General features: G+C 42.4%; 2 protein-coding genes across 2 annotated transcripts; one reads left to right on the plus strand and one right to left on the minus strand.

The window, feature by feature from the left end:
- The first annotated feature begins 1,507 nt into the window (after window positions 1-1,507).
- Window positions 1,508-2,140, plus strand: LOC138886828 (uncharacterized). Its single transcript, XM_070168523.1, has 2 exons — window positions 1,508-1,796; window positions 1,905-2,140. Exons 1-2 carry the CDS (start codon window positions 1,508-1,510, stop codon window positions 2,138-2,140), a joined length of 525 nt encoding a protein of 174 aa, XP_070024624.1.
- Window positions 2,141-9,012: 6,872 nt separating this feature from the next.
- Window positions 9,013-11,741, minus strand: LOC138886829 (uncharacterized). Its single transcript, XM_070168524.1, has 2 exons — window positions 11,309-11,741; window positions 9,013-9,059 (listed from the first exon to the last, which is right to left on the minus strand). Exons 1-2 carry the CDS (start codon window positions 11,739-11,741, stop codon window positions 9,013-9,015), a joined length of 480 nt encoding a protein of 159 aa, XP_070024625.1.
- Window positions 11,742-23,458: the final 11,717 nt, after the last annotated feature.

Here is a 23,458-nt window from a genome sequence, read left to right on the forward strand (position 1 = left end):
TTCCATTATTGAGAAGCAGGGCGAGGCCCCCACAGTAGCGCCTGCCCCGGCAGATTTCATGACAACATCAGGCTTTAGGAGGTCATGGGTCGTATGCTGCGGTTTATGGACTCCATGACTTAGGCTGGTTTATTTCTAGTAGACCCAGCCACATCTCAGGCAGGAGGGGGAGCACAGACCCCTACTGCTTAGGCTCCTATGCACGTAGCTGCCATATATCAGACTCCAGGTACTCTACCCACGTGCGGTGCTCAGTCAGTTGCAGTAGTGGCATCTGAGCCTAGACTAGCTATGGATGGCAATCCACAGAAGTTATTGGATAGATGGACTAGGCTACACCCTCCCATCTTCAGAGGTGAGCATCATGAGGATGCCCAGGATTTCATTGATAGGTACAGGGACAGACTGCACAACATGAGGATATTAGAGTCGCATGGAGTGGATTTCACTGCCTTCCAATTAGAGGGCAAGACCCGTAGATGGTGGCAATCTTACCTTCTTGGCAGACCAACAAGTTCTTCTATTGGACATGTATATTCCACCCACTCAGAGGGAAGAGTTACTGTGTCAGTTTGAGTAGCTCGAGCAGGGTCAGATGTCTGTGAACGACTATGAGGCAAGATTCTCTGAGTTGTCTCGCCATACACTCATGATACTTCCTACGGACGCAGAGCAACGGAGATTTGTTGCGGGGTTACACCCTAGTATTCGAGCTAGCATGGCCCGAGAGGTTGAGATGGGGACTGAGTATCAGCTAGTGGTGGAGATTTCTCAGAGGATTGAGGGTTACTGCTAGAGGGGTAGAAGCAGTTGCAGCAACACAAGAGGTCCCGATTCTCTGGAGAGTTTAAAGGTGCCACAACTAGGGGCAGAGGTCAGTTTGGGAGAGGTTAGCCCAGCAGGCCCCCATATTCAGATCCACCACCGCCTCCTCGATGTGCCCCAACGAGGCCTTATTTCAGTGCATTGCCGGAGACTTCTTATCGCTCGCCAGCTATTCAAGGTCCTCCAGCGGGTATTCTAGTCATCAGGATTCTTCTAGTGCCTACTTCAGTGCTATGCTAGAGAGTTCGTACTGCCCGCCAGCCATTCAGGGTTCTTCTAGTAGGTATTCGGGCTAACAAGGTCAGGCTTCAGGACATCAGTCTATATTACAGCGGGGTTGTTACAAGTGTGGGGATCTGAGTCACATGAAAAGATTTTGTGCCAGACTTTGGGGCAAGGCAGTACAACAGGGTCATCAACCCATGATTTCAGCACCAGCCATCCGACCGCCCAAAGGCGGAGGGCAGACAGGTAGGGACCGTCCTAGAGGTGGAGGCTAGGCAGGGGGAGGTTAGTCAGCCATTGCTCAACCAGGCGGAGGCCATTCAGTGCTCCAACCGTATTCTATTATTTTTTGGCCAGACTAGATGTAGTAGCCTCAAATGCCGTGATCACATGTATTATTTATGTCTGTAGTAAGGATGCTTCGGTATTATTTGATCTAGGGTCTACGTATTCATATATGTCATCTCTATTTGATCATTTTCTGGATATTCCTCGTGGGTCTTTGGGCACTCCTGTCTATATGTCCACTCTTGTGGGTGATTTTATAGTTGTGGATCGAATCTACTGGTCCTATGTGGTTACATTCTGTGGTTACGAGACTAGAGCAGACCTTCTGTTACTTGACATGATCGACTTTGAGGTCATCTTGGGCATGGATTGGTTATCTCTATATCACACCATTCTTGATTGTCATGACAAGACTATTACTTTAGCGATATCAGAGTTGCCGAGATTGGAGTGGAAGGGTTCCTCCGTTAGTTCATCTAGTCGGGTTATCTCTTTTTTGAAGGCTTGACATCTGGTCGGGAAGGGGTTCTTGGCGTATCTAGCCTATGTTTGGGATACAAACGCAGAGTCTCCAATGATTGATTCAGCGCCAGTAGTTTGGGAGTTCGCTGATGTGTTTCCTTATGACCTTCCAGGCATGCCGCCAGATCGTGACATTGATTTCTGTATTGATTTGGCTCCAATTACCCAACCTATATCTATCCCACCGTATTGTATGGCTCCGAAAGATTTGAAAGATTTGAAGGAGCAACTTGAGGAGTTATTAGCAAAAAGTTTCGTGAGACCTACTGTATCACCTTAGGGTGCACTAGTGTTATTTATGAAGAAGAAGGATGGGACTATGCGGATGTGTATTAATTACTGCCAATTGAACAAAGTAACCATCAAGAACAAGTACCTATTGCCTCGTATCGATGATTTGTTTGACCAGTTATAGGGTGCTAGGGTGTTTTCTAGGATCGACTTGAGATTGGGGTACCACCAGCTAAAGATTTGGGAATCAGATGTCCCGGAGACTGCCTTCCGTACTAGATATGGCCATTACGAGTTCCTAGTAATGTCCTTCGGCTTGACTGATGCCCCAGTAGCATTTATGGACTTGATGAACAGGGTGTTCAGGCCTTATATTGATTTCTTTGTTATTGTCTTCATTGATGACATCCTGATCTACTCACGCAGCCTAGGGGAGCACGAGCAGCATTTGAGAGTAGTGCTCCAGACATTGCGAGAGCAGAAACTATATGCTAAATTCTCCAAGTGTGAGTTTTGGCTTGAGTCAGTAGCGTTTTTGGGGCATGTTGTATCAGGAGAGGGTATTAAGGTGGATCCTAAGAAGATCAAGGTAGTTCAGAGTTGTCCACATCCTACTTCTGAGATAAGGAGTTTCCTGGGGTTCGCAGGTTATTACCACCGATTCATGCAGGGCTTTTCATCCATTGCATCACCTTTGACTAGATTGACCTAGAAGGGTGCTCCTTTCCGTTGGTTCGATGATTGTGAGGAGAGCTTTCAGAAGCTCAAATATCTTTGACTACAATACCGGTTCTCGTGTTGCCTACCATATAAGGGATGTGTATGGTATATTGCGATGCGTCACGCATTGGCTTGGGTTGTGTATTGATGTAGGAGGGGCGAGTTATTGCATATGCTTCACGTCAGCTAAAGATTCATGAGAATAATTACCCCATGTATGATATAGAGTTAGTAGTAATTGTTCATGCTATTAAGATATGGAGACATTATTTGTATGGGGTGTCATGTGAGGTTTATACTGATCATCACAGCTTACAACATTTGTTCATGTAGAGGGATCTCAATTTGAGGCAGCGTAGGTGGCTTGAGTTACTGAAGGACTATGACATCACCATTCTTTATCATCCGGGCAAGGCAAATGTGACCGCGGATGCCTTAAGCAGGAAGACAAAGAGTATGGGTAGCTTGGCATTCATATCAGTAGAGGAGAGGCCACTAGCTTTAGACATTCAGTCCTTGGCTAACAGACTTGTGAGGTTGGATATTTCAGAGCCCAGCCAAGTCCTTGCATGTGTTGTTGCTCAGTCTTCATTATTAGGTCAGATCAAGGCCCGATAGTTTGATGATCCGCACTTGGCAGTTCTCAGAGAGACGATACTATAGGGTAGTGCTAAGGAGGTTTCTATAGGCGAGGATGGTGTCCTGTGACTCCAGGGTCGCCTATGTGTTCCTAATGGCGATGGCCTGAGGGAGAGGATTCTTGAGGAGGCACACAGTTCGCGGTATTCTATTCCCCCAGGTGCTACGAAGATGCATCGTGACCTGAGGCAGCATTATTGGTGGCGGAGGATGAAGAAAGACATAGTGGAGTATGTAGCTAGATGCCTAAATTGCCAGCAGGTCTCGTATGAGCATCAGAGGCCAGATGGCCTACTTCAGCAGATAACTATACCTGAGTGGAAATGGGAGCGCATTACTATGGACTTCGTAGTTGGGTTGCCGCGGACCTTGCGGAAGTTTGATGCAGTTTGGGTCATTGTCGACAGGCTGACCAAGTTGGAACACTTCATTCCAGTTGTGCCTACCTATACTTCAGAGAAGTTGGCCCAGATTTATATTCGGGAGATAGTTCGGTTGCACGGTGTGCCTGTTTCCATCATATCAGATAGAGGCTCTCAATTCACTTTACATTTCTGGAGAGCTATTCAGAGTGAGTTTGGGACCCGTGTCGTGCTCAGCACAACATTCCATCCTCAGATCGACGGACAGTCGGAGCGAACAGTTAAGATATTAGAGGACATGTTGAGAGCATGTGGGATTAACTTTGGAGGACTGTGGGATTAGTTCTTGTCTTTGGCCGAGTTTGCTTACAATAATAGTTATCAGTACAACATCGAGATGGCTCCATTTGAGGCTTTGTATGGTTGGCAATGTCATTCTCCTATCAGGTGGTTTGAGCTTGACGAGGCTAAGTTTTACGATACTGACTTGGTGAAAGATGCCTTGGAAAAGGTAAAGTTGATTTAGGAAGGACTTCACACTGCACAGTCCATACAGAAGTGTTACACGGATTAGAAGGCGTGTGATGTATCATTCATGGTCGGCGAGAAGGTTCTCTTGAAAGTCTCACCAATGAAGGGTATTATGAGATTCAGGAATAAGGGCAAGTTGAGCCCAAGGTTTATAAGCCCATTTGAGGTGTTGAGATGAGTTGAGGAGGTTGCTTATGAGCTTGCTTTACCTCCCAACCTATCAGGGGTTCATCCAATTTTTCACGTGTCTATGCTTCGGTAGTATCATGCCGACTTGTCTCATGTGTTAGACTTCAGTACTATTCAGCTAGAAGAGAGCTTGGTTATGAGGAGGATCCAATTGCCATTATTGATAGACATGATCGCTAGTAAATATCCAAGAGGATTTTTGCGGTAAAGGTCCAGTGGAGGGGCCAACCAGTCGAGGAGGAGACCTGGGAGTCCGAGGAGGACATGCAGAGCATATATCCACACTTGTTTAGCACTTTAGGTATGAATGTAATCTCGTTCGAGGACGAACAATCGTTTAAGAAGTGGAGAATGTAACGACTCGACTGGTCATTTTGCTTTCTAAAATCCTGTTCCCCTAAATAAGACTTCTCGTACTTGATTTAACTGATTTATGACTTGCAGGGATGGTTGGTTCGGGATTTGGAAGGATTTGGGTTGAAATCGGAACACTTGGTTCCTTAAGGTTAGCTTAAAAGGCCAAGTTTGAATTCAGTCAATATTTTGAGTAAACGACCTCGAAATCGGGATTTGACGGTTCCAATAGGTTCGTATGATGATTTCGGACTTGGGCGTATGTCCGGACTAGGTTTGAATGACCCGGGAGATTTTTAGCGCATAATAGTGAAAGTTAATTCTTGAAGTTATTTAAGACTTGCACGCAAAATTTGGTGTCAATCCGAGTAGTTTAAATGTGTTTCGTCACATTGGAAGTAGATTGAAGAACTTGAAGTTCATAAGTTTGAATCAAATGGTTTTAGGGTGTGATTCCTAGTTTTAATGTTGTTTCCGGCGTTCCGAAGGTTCGAGCGAGTCCGTTTTATCATTACAAACTTGTCGGTATGTTCGGGCTGGGCCCCGGGGGACTCGAGCGTCAATCGGACGAGGCTTGAGCTAAGTTGGAAATCTGAAAAGGAGCTGAAGCTCCAGGTTTCTGTCATAAGCGCACCTGCAGTTGGCCAGCCACAGGTTCGAACCCGCAGAAGCGGCTAGGCCATCGCAGATGTGGCCCAAGGCGAGGAGCCAAGGTTCGTAGATGCGGCTTCTCTTCTACAGAAGCGGAACCGCAGAAGCGGTCACCTGACCGCAGATGCGGCCTCAGCTAACCCAACCCAATTCCGCAGAAGCGAGACCGCAAATGCGGTCCCCTCACCGCAAATGCACCTTCATTTAATACGGGAGTTGTGTCATTTTTGACACATTTCACTCCATACTTGGGCGATTTGGGAGCTTCAAAAGGGGAGATTTCAACCTAGCTTTGTGAGGTAAGTTATTTCTACTTAATGTGAGTTTAATACATAGTGTATGGGTATAATTCAACAGTAAATTAGTGAAAATTATAGGTTTATAGCAAAACCTAAGATTTTGATTAAAATGAGATTTAACTACAAAATTGGTTATGGAATGAAGTAAAAATCATATATTCTTGATCCTTAGGTAATGAGTAAGAACTTCCTTCGAAAATTTCCGAAATTCGGGCATGTGGGCTCGGGGGTGAAATTTAGGAATCTTGCCTTTGGGGTTGGACAATCACTTTAATAGCTAGAATATAAACTTGTAAGCCTATAATGATTGGTTTTACACTATTTGAATAGTTTCGGATTGTGCGGCTCCGGTTAGAGGGTTTGAGCGCATTCTTGAGTTGGAAGTAGGCTCGAAACGAGGTAAGTCTTTTTTCTAACCTTGTAAGAGGAAAATTTTCCCATAGGGGAACTTAATTAATATATGATTAATTGTGGCGTCTAAGTACGCACGAAGTGACAAGAGTCCGTACGTAGCTACTATTCCTGTTGTGTTCGGGTAGTTCTAGGCTTACACCATGCTTTGTAGGTACCGTTATATGATTATAATTGTTGATTTGCATTGAATGAAACTTCGTTGAGAATGTCATGATTTCAAGGATTTCAAGTAAATATTTATTTTGAAAAGAATTAAAGAAACATTTAAGTTGTATTTATACTTAACCGCGTCGCAAGTATATTCCGCAAGCGGGGTAATTATTTCTACAACTCTCATGGGAGCAAGCCGTTCGCCTCAGCAGTTTGATAATTAAATATATATGGTTCGGGCTGTTCACCCTCGGCAATGCACAATTTACTTTTATATTGGATCAGGCCGAACATCCTCGGTGGTATTTGTGTGTGATAATAGAATCGGAACCCCTTACAATTCATATGATTCATTTCTTGAATGGTCATTTGTTTTAAATGAAGAAAGTGCCCAAATTTATTGATTTGATGAAAGGATTTTCAGTATTATTCCTGTTTGAGCTTTTTGTTACCTACGTACATTGTGAATTAAAATATTGAACTTCATATTATTATATTTATTGACCCTAGTAAGTGTCAAGTCGACCCCTCGTCACTACTTCTTTGAGGTTAGATTGGATACTTATTGGGTACACATTGTTTATGTACTCATACTACGCTTCTATACTTGATTGTATAGGCTTTGAGGCAGGTGCATCTGGACATCAGTCCGGTGTGTAGAGTGGACTCCTTCGGTTTAGACTTCCAGTGAGCTACCCTTCTGAGCCGTTCTGCAACAGCTGAAGTCTTTCTATGTCTTTACTTTTCCTATCTATTTCCTTTCCAGACAGTAGGATAGTATGGTTTTGTATATTCTACTAGATTGCCCACATGCTTCTGACACTAGGTCTTGGTACATACATTGGTAGACTTGTGATTTTTGGATTACTATCATGAATTAAGTTCATAATTATTACTTTCATCTAGTTATGCTTAAGTTTCAAACTCCTAATTTCTTTATTAATAAGGAAAGGATTTCACATATTAATTTTTTAAATGAGGATTCACTAGTTGATTAGTGTTAGCTTTCCTAACAACGATGTTTAGCGACATCACGACCTAATGTGGAATTTGGATCGTGACAGTTCAAACTGTCAATTATACCGTACTGATAAATGGTGAAACTTCTAAACTATTTAATGCTGCAAAAGGGCTTCGAAAAGGAGATCATATCTCATATTTCTTATTTGCTATAGCCGTGGAGTATCTTAGAAGAAGCTTAAATGAACTCAAAGGACGAAAGGATTTCAGGTTCCATCTTAGGTGCTAAATTGAAAATTACACATTTGAGTTTTGCAGATGATCTCCTTTTGTTTACCGGAGGAGACCTTCTTTCTATTATTGCATTACACAAGTGTTTTCTATTATTCTCTGAGGTCTCAGTATTGCAAGCTAACATGGGAAAAAATGCTGTATTTTGGTAGTGTACCACAAATTGAAAGGGAAAGAATTCTACAGCAGTTGGGGTTTGTGTATGGAGAGTTGCCCTTCAAATATCTTGGGATCACATTGTCGACAAAAAGTTATCCCTCCTTCAGTGGCATCCCCTTATAGATAAAATCATTGCAAAGATCTGATCATGTACATGTAAAAAGCTCTCTTATGCCGGGAGAGCCCAACTGGTCCAATATGTGCTTTTTAGAATGCAAGCCTATTGGGCACAGTTGTTTATTCTACTTGTTAAGGTCTTGAAGCTAATTGACTCTTATTGTAGAAGCTATATGTAGTCTGGGACTAATATGAACAAAAGAAAAGGCATTAGTATCTTGAGATAAAATTTGTACTCCTAAGTCCGTGGGTCGTTTGAATATGATTAATGTGCAACTTTGGAATACAACTGCTATTACCAAGACCTGGTGGGATTTATCTCACAAAGAGGATAAACTATGCATTAGATGGATCCATACTTATTACATAAAAGGAAAACAACTTAATGAGATCACTATGCCATAACAAGCATCAAGGATGGTTAGACAGATTATAGGAGCTAGAAGTACACTTGAACAAGTTCAATTTTCACCTTCACATAAGCAGAGGATAATTAGTAACGTTTACTTGACTGTCAAGATTCCCGTGCTTGGTGTTCAAAAATGATGCTCAACCTAAGGCCAAGTTTACCATGTGTCCAGCGGCGAAGTTAGAAATTCACTCAAGGATGTTCACACTTGAAATAAGTGAAAACAAATTCTCCGACAAAGAGTGTTCAATATATATTATATACCTCTAAAACCTAATATTTTACATATATACACAGTGTAATTTTGTCACGACCCAATTTCACTTCAGGTCGTGATGGCGCCCAACACCGTTGTCGGGCAAGCCAACGTGGAAATATTAATAAGTTCTAGTTTTACTTTTTCCGAAACAGTTACCACAATCTCTAAGTTTGAATTTAAAACAAGCGATAATTAACATCGTATCATAATAGTTATACAATCCCAACAAAAAATAGTCTACTAATGTATGTGCCAAGACATGGTGTCACAAGCATGTGGGCATCTAGAAGAATATACAAAAGAGTAATTCTATCCTACTGTCTGAAATAGAAAAGACAGCCAAAAGTAAAGAAAGACTCCATCGGGCTGCTGAACGGCATAGGAAGGGAGTAGCTCTCCGTGGAATCTCGGGCCGGATCAAGAGTATGCACCAGCCTGGTAACCAGATGTACCTGCCTCAAATCCTGTACAATTAAGTACAGAAGTGTAGTATGAGTACATAAATAATATGTACCTAGTAAGTATCCTGTCTAATCTCGAAGAAGTAGAGACGAGAGGTCAACTTGACACTTATTAGGATAAAATCATATGAGAAAGTGTTATACTAAGCATGGATAGCACAAATGATTAACAATTTATAGCAAGGAGTAACAGGTCCTTTCCTAGATGATATCACAGTTAGCCATTTACATTTCAGGGCATATAACAAAGTTCAGTCCATAGCAATATACCGAGCAAGAAGCATACGCAAGTAGTGCCGAGGTCGTACGGCCTGATCCAACATAAAAATACTGCCGGAGGATCGAACGGCGTGAACCATAGATGCATATATTACCCCTCTCGCGAATCATACATGCGACGCGGTCAAATGTAATTAAGCACAACAAACAGGCAGACAAGAATATATCAAGGGAGCAATTACTTACAAAAATGTCAACTTCTCTTTAAAAGATCAAGAAAGTGATGTTTCTCACATTAATTTCATTTACCACATTCAACATAATTTAAGCAATCCAAATTAACCATAAAGTCACAAGAATATCACATAAAGCATGTTTTTGGGTCCTAGACTACCCAGACTTAAGCATAATAGTGGCTATGCAAGGACTCTCGTCACCTAGTGCGTACGTAGCCCCCGCATTTAGTGGCAAATTATTCAATTATTACACATATGGGGATAATTCCCTCTTACAAGGTTAGATAGGAGACCCACCTTGCTCCATAGAGTATTCCCAATATCAAGAACGTGCTCAAACCCTCAATTTGGAGCTGAACAATCCAAAACTAATTAAATGAGGTAGGAACTAGTCAATACAAGCTCAAGAGTTTGCATTTTAATTACTAAAGTAATTTCCCAACCTTAAACAAAAGTTTCCTAAAATCTGACCCCGGGCCCACGTGCCCGGATTCTGAAACTTTTCGAAGAAAGATGTTCTTTATAACCTAAGGATCAAAAATAAATGATTTCTACTTCATTCTATAACAAATTTCGTGATTAAATCTAACTTTTATCAAAACCCTAGGTTTTGCTCTAATCCCATGATTTTCCTTAATCTTTGTATGTTAATCTACCCGAGTTTCAAGTATTAAACTAGAAATAAATAGGATGAATTTACCTCAAGATGCTAGGTGAAGGTCTTCTCTCAAGAGCTCAAAAATCGCCCAACAAATGAGTGAAAATGAGCCAAAATGGCCTAGAGCCTGTAATAAATGAAGGTCACTACTTCAGTGATTTCTGCATCTGCGGTCCTGGGCCGCACCTACGCCCACCGTATCTACGGAAAAGTGTCCGCTTCTGCGGAAATTCCGCTAGGCCACTAGGTCGCTTCTACAGAAGCAACCGCTTCTGCGGCTTCTGGCTTGGCCTGCCTTGGCCGCTTCTGCGAGAGAACGACCTCTTCTGCGGTCTCGCACCTGCGGCTGACCAACCGCAGGTGCGGTTATGATAGAAGACTAGAGCTTCAGCTCCTTCCCAAGTTTTCCAACTTTAGTCGAACCTCGCCCGATTGATTCTTGGGGCCCCTGGGCCCCACCCGAACATACCGACAAGTTTTAAATCATAAAATGGACTCGCTCGAACCCTCGGAACGCCCGAAACAACACTAAATCTAAGAATCACCCCCTAAAACCAATTGAATCAAACTTTTGAACTTCAAGTTCTTCAATTCACTTCTAACGCGCCGAAACGTACCAATACTACTCGGATTGACACCAAATTTTGTAGGCAAGTCTTAAATATTATATTGGACCTGTACCGGGCTCTAGAACCAACATACGAGCCTGATACCAATATGATCAAGCATTATTTAATTTCAGTAAATCCTTAGAATTTTAGTTTAACAATTTCTAACAAATATTCATTACTTGATCTAGGGACCTCGGAATTCGATTCTGGGCATACGCCCAGGTCCCATATTTTCCTACGGGCCCTTCAGGACAGTCAAAACCCAAGTTCGGGTCCGTTTTTTAAAAATGTTGACCAAAGTCAAACTTATCCTTTTAAGAAAATCTTAGGGACTCAAGTGTGCCTATTACAACAAAAAATCTTCCAAATCCCGAACCAACCATCCCCGCAGGTCATAAATTAGTTAAAGCAAGTGCAGAAAGTTTTATTTAGGGGGACAGGGTTCTAAAAGGCAAAACGACCAGTCGGGTCGTTACATTCTTCACCTCTTAAACAAACGTTCGTCCTCGAACGGACATAGAAAAGTACCTGAGCTAGGAAAAAGATGGGGGTATCTTTTCCGCATGTCCTCCTCGGACTCCCAGGTCACCTCCTCAACTATTTGGCCCCTCCACTGGACCTTTACCACAGAAACCCTCTTGGATCTCAACTGGCGATCCTGTCTATCAATAATGGCAACTGGCTCCTCCTCATAACCCAGACTCTCATCCAACTGAATAGTACTGAAGTCTAACACATGGGACAAGTCAGCGTGATACTTCCGCAGCATCGATACATGGAAAACTGGATGAACTTCCGACAAGCTGGGGGGGGGGGGTAAAGCAAGCTCGTAAGCAACCTCCCCAACTCGCCTCAACACCTCAAATAGGCCAATAAACCTTGGGCTCAACTTGCCCGTCTTCCCGAATCTCATAACACCCTTCATTGGTGAGACTTTCAAGAGGGCCTTCTTGCCAACCATGAATGATACATCAAGCACCTTCTGATCCGCATAACTCTTTTACATGAACTGATCTATGCAAAGCCTCTCCTGATTCAATTTTACCTTCTCCAAGGCATCTTTCACCAAGTCTATACCATACAACTTAGCCTCACCAGGCTCAAACCACCTGATAGAAGAACGACATTGTCGACCATATAAAGCCTCAAACGGAGCCATCTCTATGCTGGACTGATAGCTATTATTGTAAGCGAACTCTGCCAAGGGCAAGAACTGATCCCACTGTCCTCCAAAGTCAATCACACACGCTCTGAGCATGTCCTCCAAAATTTGAACTGTCCGCTCTGACTCTCCATCAGTGTGAGGGTGGAATGCTGTGCTAAGATCCACGCGGGTCCCCAACTCACTCTGAACAGCTCTCCAAAAATGGGAAGTGAACTGAGGGCCTCTATCTGATATGATGGAAATAAGCACACCGTGCAATCGGACTATCTCCCGAATGTAAATCTGAGCCAATCTCTCTGAAGTGTAAGTAGTCACAATCGGGATAAAGTGTGTCGACTTGGTCAACCTATCAACATTAGGAACACATAGGAGACCCTGGAGTCGCATAACACCATCCTCGCCAATGGAAATCTCCTTGGCACTACCTTGCAACACTGTTTCTCTGAGAACCGCCAAGTGTGGATCATTGAACTAGCGAGCCTTGATTTTCCCCAATAATGAAGACTGAGCAACAACACACGTAAGGACCCGATTGGGCTCTGAAATATCTAATCTCACAAGTCTGTTAGCCAAGGACTGAATGTCCAAGGCTAGTGGCCTCTCCTGTGCTGAAATGAATGCCAAGCTACCCATACTCTCTACTTTCCTGCTTAAGGCATCCGCGACCACATTTGCCTTGCCCAGATGATAAAGAATGGTGATGTCATAATCCTTTAGTAACTTAAGCCATCTACGCTACCTCAAATTGAGATCCCTTTGCTTGAACAAATACTGTAAGCTACGATGATTAGTGTAAACCTCACATGACACCCCATATAGATAATGCCTCCATATCTTAAGAGCATGAACAATCGCCACCAACTCTAGATCGTGCACAGGATAATTCTTCTCATGAATCTTTAGTTGGCGTGAAGCATATGCAATAACCCACCCCTCCTGCATCAATACACAACCCAAACCAACGCGTGAAGTGACACAATATACCGTATACATCCCTGAACCAGAAGTCAACACAAGAGCTTGTGCCGTAGTCAAAGCAGTCTTGAGCTTCTGAAAGCTCGCCTCACAATCATCGGACCAACGGAAAGGAGCACCCTTCTGGGTCAATCTAATCAGAGGTGATGCAATAGATGAAAAGCCCTGCACAAATCGCCTATAGTAACCTGCTAAACCCAGGAAACTCCTGATCTCGTTCACTGAAGCAGGATGTGGCCAACTCTGAACTGCCTCAATCTTCTTGGGATCTACCTTAATACCCTCTCTTGACACAATATGACCCAAGAATGCCACTGACTCTAGCCAAAACTCACATTTGGAGAACTTAACATATAGCTTCTGCTCTCGCAAGGTTTGAAGCACTACTCTCAAATGCTGCTCATGCTCCCCAAGCTATGTGAGTATATCAAAATGTCGTCAATGAAGATGATGACAAAGGAATCAATATAAGGTCTGAACACCCTGTTCATCAAGTCCATATACGCCGATGGGGCATTAGTCAGGCCAAATGACATCACCAGAAACTCATAATGGCCATATCTGGTACAGAACGCAGTCTTCGGAACATCTGAGTCCCGAATCCTCAACTAATGGTACCCTGATCTCAAGTCAATCTTAGAGAACACCCTAGCACCCTGCAACTGGTCGAACAAATCATCAATGCGCGGCAACGGGTACTTGTTCTGATGGTAGTCATGTTTAACTGGCGGTAATCAATGCACATCCGGATAGTCCCATCCTTCTTCTTTACAAACAACACTAGTGCACCCCAATGTGATACACTTGGTCTAACAAACCCTTTGCTAACAACTCCTCAAGCTGCTCCTTTAACTCTTTCAACTCTTTTGGAGCCATACGGTACGGTGGAATAGATATAGTTTAGGTACCTAGAGCCAAATCAATACAGAAATCAATATTGCGATCCGGTGGCATGCTAGGAAGATCAGAAGGAAACACATTGGCGAACTCCCAAACTACTGGAACTGAATCAATCGTCAGAGACTCTACGGTGGTGTCCCGAACATAAGCCAGATAAACCAAACACCCTTTCTCGACCATATGCCGAGCCTTCAGGACAGAGATAACCCGACCAGATGTATCAACTGTGGTACCCTTCCACTCCAACCCTGGCAAGCCTAGCATTGCTAATGTAGTAGTCTTGGCATGGCAATCAATGACGGCGTGGTATGGGGATAACAAATCCATACCCAGAATGACCTCAAAGTCGATCATATCAAGCAACAAGAGATCTGCTCTAGTCTCGAAACCACAGAATGTGACCATACAGGACCGGTAGATTCGATCCACAACCATAGAATTGCCCACAGGAGTGGACACATGGACAAGAGTGCCCAAAGGCTTAAGAGAAATAACAAGAAAATAAGCAAATAGGGATGATACATATGAATAGGTGGACCCTGGATCAAATAATACCGAAACATCTCTACCGCAAACGGAAATAATACCTATGATAATGGCATCTGAGGCCAATGCATCTAGTCTGGTCGAAAGGGCATAGAATCTAGCTGAAGCACCGGCTAGCTGGCCTCCACCTAACTGAGCAGTAGCTGACTGACCTCTCCCTATCTGGCCTCCACCTCTAGGATGGCCTTTACCACTCTGTCCCCCACCTCTAGGCGGCTGGGCAACCAGTGCTGGAATCATAGGCTGCTGACCCTACTATACTACCTTACCCCGAAGCTTGGTGTAGGTCCTCTTCATGTGATCTAGATCTCCACACTCATAGCAACCTCTCGGTACCATAGCCTGCTATCCGAAAGCCTAGCCCTGATGGCCTGAATACCCATCAGAGGAACTCAGAATGGCTGGATGACGGTATGAACTCTCTGGCGTAGCACTGGTATAGGAACTAGAAGAACCCTATGGACCTGAATGTACACTGGAAGAACCTTGAATATCTGGCGCATGATAAGAACTCTCTGGTATAGTGCTGAAATAGGGGCGCGCTGGAGCACCCCGAGCAGGTGGTGGTGCTAAAATGGGGGTCTACTGGGTTGACCCCTCCCAAACTGACCTCTACCCCTAGCTGGGGCACCTCTTAACTCTCCGGAGAATCTAATCCTCTTATCCTTCTGCATCTGCTCCCTACCTTTCAGACGGTAACCCTCGATCCTCCGAGCAATCTCCGCCACTAGCTGATAAGAAGTCCCCATCTCCACCTCTCGGGCCATGTTGACCCTAATTCCAGAATGCGACCCTGAAATGAACCTCTGCACCCTCTCTGCGTCAGTAGGAAGTATCATCAATGCATGGCGGGATAAATCAGAAAACCTCGCCTCGTAATCGATCATGAACATCTGACCCTACTCAAGCTGCTCAAACTGATACCGCAACTCTTCCTTCTCATAGGGTGGAATATACCTGTCCAAAAATAACTGTGTGAACTGACCCTAAGTGATGGGAGGAGAACCTGCGGGCCTGCCAAGAACATAAGACTTCCACCATCTACGGGCCTTGCTCTTCATCTGAAAAGTAGTGAAGTCAACCCCATGCGACTCCAATATCCTCATGTTGTGCAGTTTGTCCCTGCACCTATCAATGAAATCCTGAGCATCCTCATGACACTCACCCCCCAAAGACAGGAGGGTGAAGTCTAGTTTATATATCCAACAACTTCTGCGAGTCACCATCCGCAGCTGGTCTGGGCTTGGGCACCACTGCAGCAATTGGCTGAGCCCCATCCGCGGGTAGCGCATACGGAGTCTGATACACTGCAGCTGTATGACCAGGAACCTGAGCAATAGGGGTCTGTGCTCCCCCTCTTGCCTGTCATGAGGTTGGATCTGCTGGAAATAAACCAGCCTGAGTCATGGTGTCCATGAACCGCAACACACGACCCATGACCTCCTGGAAACCCGGTGTTGTCATAAAGTCAGTCGAGGTAGGCTCAGCTGCGGGCACCTGTCCCTGCTCCTCAATGATAGGATCTCTCACAAGATCCACCGGTGGTGCTACTGGTACAGCTCTGGGATGCCCTCATCCCCTACCTTGGGCCGGTGCCCTTCCCCGACCTCTACCTCGACCTCTAGCAACCGGGGGACCAGCTCCTCCCGGGTCTGGAACATCAGCAGTGCGTGTCCTCACCATCTGTGAAAGAATAAAAGAGGGAAATTTAGCATACCAACCACTGCACGATAGGACATGAATAAAGAATAGCTTCCTAACACACTATAGCCTCTCAAAGATAAATACAAACGTCTCTATACCGATCCGCAAGACTCTATTAGGTTTGCCCATGACTTGTGAGACCTACGTGAACCTAGTGCTCTAATACCATGTTGTCACGACCCAATTTCACTTCAGGCGCCCAACGCCATTGTCGGGCAAGCCAATGTGACAATATTAATAAGTTCTAGTTTTACGTTTTCCAAAACAGTTACTACAATCTCTAAGTTTGAATTTAAAACAAGCGATAATTAACATCATACCATAATAGTTATACTATCCCAATAAAAAAATAGTCTACTAATGTGTGTGCCAAGACCTAGTATTACAAGCATGTGGGCATCTAGAAGAATATACAAAAGAGTAATTCTATCCTACTGTCTGAAATAGAATAGACAACCAAAAGTAAAGAAAGACTCCATCGAGCTACAGAATGGCATAGGAAGGGAGCAGCTCACCCTGGAATCTCGGGCTGGATCAAGAGTATGCACCAGCCTGGTAACCAGATGTACCTGCCTCAGATCATGTACAATTAAGTACAGAAGTATAGTATGAGTACATAAATAATATGTACACAGTAAGTATCCTGTCTAATCTCGAAGAAGTAGAGACGAGAGGTCGACTTGACACTTATTAGGATAAAATCATATGAGAAAGTGTTATAATAAGCATGGATAGCACAAATGATTAACAATTTATAGCAAGGAGTAACAGGTCCTTTCCTAGATGATATCACAGTTAGCCATTTACATTTCAGGGCATATAACAAAGTTCAGTCCATAGCAATATACCGAGCAAGAAGCATACGCAAGTAATGCCAAGGTCGTACGGCACAATCCAACATAAAAATACTGTCAGAGGGTCGAACGGCGTGAACCATAGATGCATATATTACCCCGTTCGCGAATCATACTTGCGACGCGGTCAAATATAATTAAGCAGAACAAATAGGCAGACAAGAATATATCAGGGGAGCAATTACTCACAGAAATGTCAACTTCTCTTTAAAAGATCAAGAAAGTGATGTTTCTCGCATTAATTTCATTTACCACATTCAACATAATTTAAGCCAACCAAATTAACCATAAAGTCACAAGAATATCACATAAAGCATGCTTTTGGGTCCTAGACTACCCGGACTTAAGCATAATAGTGGCTACACACGGACTCTTGTTACCTAGTGCGTACGTAGCCCCCGTATTTAGTGGAAAATTATTCAATTATTACACCTATGGGGACAATTGCCTCTTACAATGTTATATAGGAGACTCACATCACTCCAAAGCGTACTCCCAATATCAAGAACGTGCTCAAACCCTCAATTTGGAGCTGAACAATCCAAAACTAATTAAACGAGGTAGGAACTAGTCAATACAAGCTCAAGAGTTTGCATTTTAATTACCAAAGTAATTTCCCAACCTTAAACAAAAGTTTCCTAAAATCTGACCCCGGGCCCACGTGCCCGGATTCTGAAACTTTTCGAAGAAAGATGTTCTTTATAACCTAAGGATCAAAAATATATGATTTCTACTTCATTATATAACAAATTTCGTGGTTAAATCTAACTTTTATCAAAACCCTAGGTTTTGCTCTAATCCCATGATTTTCCTTAATCTTTGTATGTTAATCTACCCGAGTTTCAAGTATTAAACTAGAAATAAATAGGATGAATTTACCTCAAGATGCTAGGTGAAAGTCTTCTCTCAAGAGCTCAAAAATCGCCCAACAAATGAGTGAAAATGAGCCAACATGGCCTAGAGCCCGTAATAAATAAAGGTCACTACTTCAGTGATTTCTGCATCTGCGGTCCTGGGACGCACCTGCGCCCATCGCATCTATGGAAAGGTATCCGCTTCTGCGGAAATTCAGCTGGGCCACTGGGCCACTTCTACGGGAAGCAACCACTTCTGCGGAAGTTAGCCGCTTCGGCGGCTTCTGGCTTGGCCTGCCTTGGATGCCTCTATGAGAGAACGACCGCTTATGCGGTCTTGCACCTACGGCTGACCAACCACATATGCGGTTATGACAGTAGACTGGAGCTTCAACTCCTTCCCAAGTTTTCCAACTTCACTCGAGTCTCACCCGATTGACGTTCGGGGCCCCCGGGCCCCGCTTGAATATGCCGACAAGTTTGAAATCATAAAACGGACTCGCTTGAACCCTCGAAAAGCCCAAAACAATGCTAAATATAAGAATCACTCCCTAAAACCAATTGAATCAAACTTATGAACTTCAAGTTCTTCAATTCAATTCTAACTCTCCGAAACGTACTTATACTACTCGGCTTGACACCAATTTTTGCGGGCAAGTCTTAAATGTTATATTGGACCTGTACCGGGCTCCGGAACTAACATACGGGCCCGATACCAATATGATAAAGCATTATTTAATTTCACTAAATCCTTAGAATTTCAGTTTAACAATTTCTAAAAAAAATTTATTACTCAGGCTAGGGACCTCGGAGTTCGATTCCGGGCATACGCCCAGGTCCCATATTTTTCTACGAACCCTCCGAAACAGTCAAAATACAAGTCCAGGTCCGTTTGCTAAAATTTTGACCAAAATCAAACTTAGCCTTTTAAGAAAATCTCAGGGAATCAAGTGTGCCTATTACAACTAAAACTTTTTCAAATCTCAAACCAACCATCCCCATAGGTTGTAAATTAGTTAAAGCAAGCGCGAAAAGTTTAATTTAAAGGAACGGGGTTCTAAAAAGAAAAACGACTAGTCGAGTCGTTACAAATTTTCTAGCAAAAGGTGGTCGGTTGACCACCCTTTAAAACATGTAGCTTCGCCCATGCATGTGTCTACATTTGCAAGGTAAATTATTGACAAATGACAGGTTGATAAAAGGGGACTACCTGCTAATCCAACCTGTGTCCTATGTAATCCAAGGATGAATCCAAAGACCACATGTTTGTAAACTGTATGTTTGCACATAATCTATGGGCAAGAGTGCTTCAATGACTACGAAAATACCATGTTGTTTCACCAAAAATCTGAGTCCTTGGTCAAAGCTAAAAGAAAAATTCGGGTTACTGATAATCAGGAGACAAAAAATAAAATACTTTTGAGAACAATGGTAAAAGGTAAATAGATAAGTATTTCAGTGTATTCTCAATAGTATTTCGTGTCCTTACAAATGATGATACTTCTTCCTTTTATAGATCATTCTAGGTAAAGGAATAAAGCCTCAGCTTTAATGATATAATCATGAGCAATAAATGACATTAAATAGGCCGTTATACAATCATTTCTATTAAATACAAACTTTATAACGTATCAGACATTTAATAATGAATTTGGACTCCTTTCTGTCATCTGATCCTTGCTTTCAATGCCTTCTAATCCGTTGGCTGTAAATAATTTAAATTGGTACGGGACTCGTATCTATACATCGTCTCGTGCCTATTTAAATTCTTCTTCTCGTGGCTGTTTTCACCGTGCCTCTTAGTCAATTGCCGTTCTTTGACCATTCAATTAATCCACGTGTCATGCCACATCACTTTTAATATAAATTCAGTTTTTTCTCAATACAGATAGTCCCCCCACTTTCCATTTTTTTATCAATTAAATAATTGGGAAGTGGATCTTCATGTAAAAAGAACTTTTGCCACAATTAATGCTCATGACAGTACTAACATCTCAGCAGTCTTTTCCATTTAATGTTCTGTCCATGTGTCATTTTATAATTGATTCTTCTATTCATACCCTTCTTCGAGACTTCTTCAATCTCACTATTTACGAAGTTATAGCTGCCTTTATTATAGACTTTTCATCATTATACTTTAAAAGTTGACGGTTCCCATTTTACACATACTTTGTCTTCTTTTGTCTTCTTCACAAATTTTCAGCACATACTTTCTTCTTAACAATGTCTTCTTCAAACCCTAACCGTAAAAAAGTTCCAATTCTAGATCAGTTCCCCAACGCCCCTGTTAGACACAGAAGAGGCGGAGGAAGTAGGCCTCGAACAGGGTTAGAATCTACGCGAGGCGGTTCATCTGGTTCTTCTTCAAGGAGTTTTGTCCCAAAAGCCCCTTCTTCTAAAAGTAGGGAAATTCTTGATACTTCTCAAGAACCCTCAGTTGATGATATAGTTCCCGGCGATTTGTCTTTTGAAAGTGACAAAACGTCTCTTCAAAAACAAATTAAAAATTTAGAAAGAGCCGATACTTACCCAACATTAGTAACCGAGCTTACAATCCCCACCATAAGAAGAAGATTGTAATTGGAAGGATAGTCTTCGAATGTCAATTCCTTCCCCAAATCAAAGAATTTCCTCTTTTAGAAATGGGTATTCTTCTGTTTACACTTACCCCTTCACTTTAGGTTTTAATCCTCCGATTGACCCAGTTATTCTCGATTTTTGTCGTTTCTTTACCATTTGTTTGGCCCAAATTGGTCCATTGGTGTGGAGAACAGTGGCTTGTTTGAGATATTTATCATCCAAGGCCAATGTCAATTTCACCTTTTCTCATCTCATTCATCTATACCATCCCAACTTAATACGCCATGGGGTTTTCACCTTAACTGCAAGGAGCAAAAAAGTTTTGGTAAACCCTGAGGATGACAGAGATCGTGGATGGTATATCCGTTACGTTGCTGTCCGTACAGTGGATTTGATTGGCGAAACAAATATTCCCTTTCCTGAGAAGTGGAATTTTGAACGTAAGTTTCCTCTTGTTTACCGTACCTACTTTTGAGAATTGCAAAAGAATGTTGTTTTTAACCTCGTCCCTTCTTGGTTTTTTGTAGCAACCATGGGAAATGTGGAACCTATCCCCAACTTTCGTGGTTGGGTAGACTCACTTTTGAAGATTGCTACTAGGGAGCAAAGAACTTGGAAATCAATTTCTTCTTTACATGGCTGGAAAGTCAAAACACATGGTATTCCCCTCTTTTTTAAATTTTTTTTTTATTTTACATGTTAAGCACTTTTTTCTCAACTTTAATCATGTATATCCATTCTTTAATCAGGATTTGGCATTAGAGGAATGACAGCTGAAGTAGCTATGGCCATTCGCATGTCTGCGAATGCTGCTCTGGATTTAGATAAGGCTCGAGCCTTGCTGCCTAAAAGAAAAGCTACAAAGGAAAGTTCTGAAGAAGAAGAGGAGGGTACCTCCCTAATTACTAGGCCAAGGGCCAGGAGACGAATAATCATTGATAATGAAATTGAAAACACTCCTGCTCGTACCTCCACCACCGAGCATGTTTTGATTCAATCTGATGAGGATGCCGAACCAAGAGATAATAATGAGTCAATTCAGCACCTTTTTGACAGTGGTTTCGGGAGTGGCGAGCTCGGACCTGTTTTTGATGAAGCTCCTCTTTCCTTATTTGTTCCTATTTCCTCCATTCCTCTGCCTGCCGTAAGTGTTTCTTTACCAGCTTTAACAACTTCCGTTTGTTTTCCAATTTCTACTGCTCCTATATCTATTCCCTTGGCTGCTTCAACCGCACCTGCTTCTGCTTTGGTGTTGGTTTCTACATCTTTTCCCTCCATTCCTTCTATTCCCTCCGCTGCTCCTCTTCCCCCTGTTCATCATACAGAGACAGGTTCTAGCAACGGAAATATGACAATGAGAAGTGTTACTTTGGAGGTTCCTGCCAATCATAGACTCCTGAGGAAGACCGGCAGAGCCGATGTTTGGCTCGAACCTCTCATTGGAGATATCGAGAAGAAAAAGATAGAGAGCCATAGCTGCTTAACTTTGATGAACGACGTAGTTCATTCTACTTTGAAGGTATTTCTACCAACAAGTTTTTTCCTTTTTTTTTAAATTATCTTCAATTTCTCATTTCCATGACTTACCTCTGTAGGCTAACCTTATTAGCACGAAATTAATGAGAAGAATTTCCTTACTGGAAAGAAAAGCTCGTGAGTCTGAAAAGTCTGTCCACGAGGCTGAGGAAATAGCTAGGGGAGCCCAACTTGAAGCAACCAACTGGAAGGAACAGTTCGAAAATGCTCAAGGGACTATAGAAGAGTTGCAAGAAGATAAAAACCTCCTAGAGCAGCAAAACCGTGGTTTAACTTCTGAACTGGCAACAGTCAAAGCCTCTTCAAGCCAATTGAAAAGAGACAAAGAGCTTTTGGAATGCTCTTTGTCAGAACAATTATCCAGAGCTAGTGAAGAAGTTAGAGAGCTGAAGGCACTTTTGGCTAAAAAGGAAGAATATGCAGGAGAGTTAGTGCAAAGCTTGACTCAAGCTCAGGCTGACTTACAGACTTCTTCTGACGAGATTCAAGCCTTGAAGAGTTCTCATGCTTCTCTTGAAGCTTCCCTTGATTCCCATTTAGCTGAAAATCAAATTTTAAAAAACGATCTTGCTATGTGGGAAAAGGAATATGGACTTCTAGAGGAAAATTTTAACATAGAAGTGAGTTGGGCTTTTCTGAATTCTCGTCGTGATGCTTTGACGGAAGCTGCTCAAGAGGGTTTTGACTTGCAGTCTGAACTGGCTAAAGTCATAGATACCATCGAGAAAAGCCAACAATCTACTAATACTCCTTCTCCTACCCTTGAAGTTCCTGAAAATGTTGTTATTCCAGCTTTAGAGGGTGAAACTTCTACAACCCAGTCTGCGGAAGTTGAAGCTTCCGTGACAACCCCCTCAATTGAATGATGGTTTTATCCCTTAGTTTTTTTAAAGGATTTTTTGGTAAAAGTCCCCAGTTATCATAATGGGGTACTTGTATAAACTTTTAAACTTTTATTGACTAAATTTCTACTTAGTCTTTTTAATTATATCAAGAAGTTTTATTAGTACTTCAATGTATTCTACTCTTGCCTCTTCTTTACTTATTTAGGACTTATAGAATAGTTTAGCATTTTTATCCTTTGAAAATGCTTTATGATTCTTCCCATGATTTATTGACATGAGGCTTATAAAAGAGGGCCCTTTTATTTTATCGACACTTAATGAAGAAGACGTCTCAACTTCATAATGGTGTTAAAATACGATGAAAGTAATAGGAAAACACACGTTTTGTATGAAACAACTTTGGCAAGTTTTCATTCATAAACTTTTAACAAGTGTTTGACTGTTACATGTATTACAATACATCTACAACTTTTCTCGTAACTGTTTTTCTTGTAACAGATTTGTAAATAACATAAACTAAACAAGGTTTTTTTTATAACCTGTTTCAGTACATAGTCATGACCCTATCTTTACATGTTAAGAGATGACTCTGTTGTTCTCATGAATGCTGAAGACTTCGTAACTTCTTCTCAACACTTGCTTCTTTGTGGCCGATTTTTATTCGATACTCGTATCTGTTTCTTTGCACCTATCTGTGTATAATATGTAGTCCCCCAAGT

This window comes from Nicotiana sylvestris, chromosome 3 (assembly GCF_000393655.2).
Source record: "Nicotiana sylvestris chromosome 3, ASM39365v2, whole genome shotgun sequence".
NCBI lineage: Eukaryota > Viridiplantae > Streptophyta > Magnoliopsida > Solanales > Solanaceae > Nicotiana > Nicotiana sylvestris.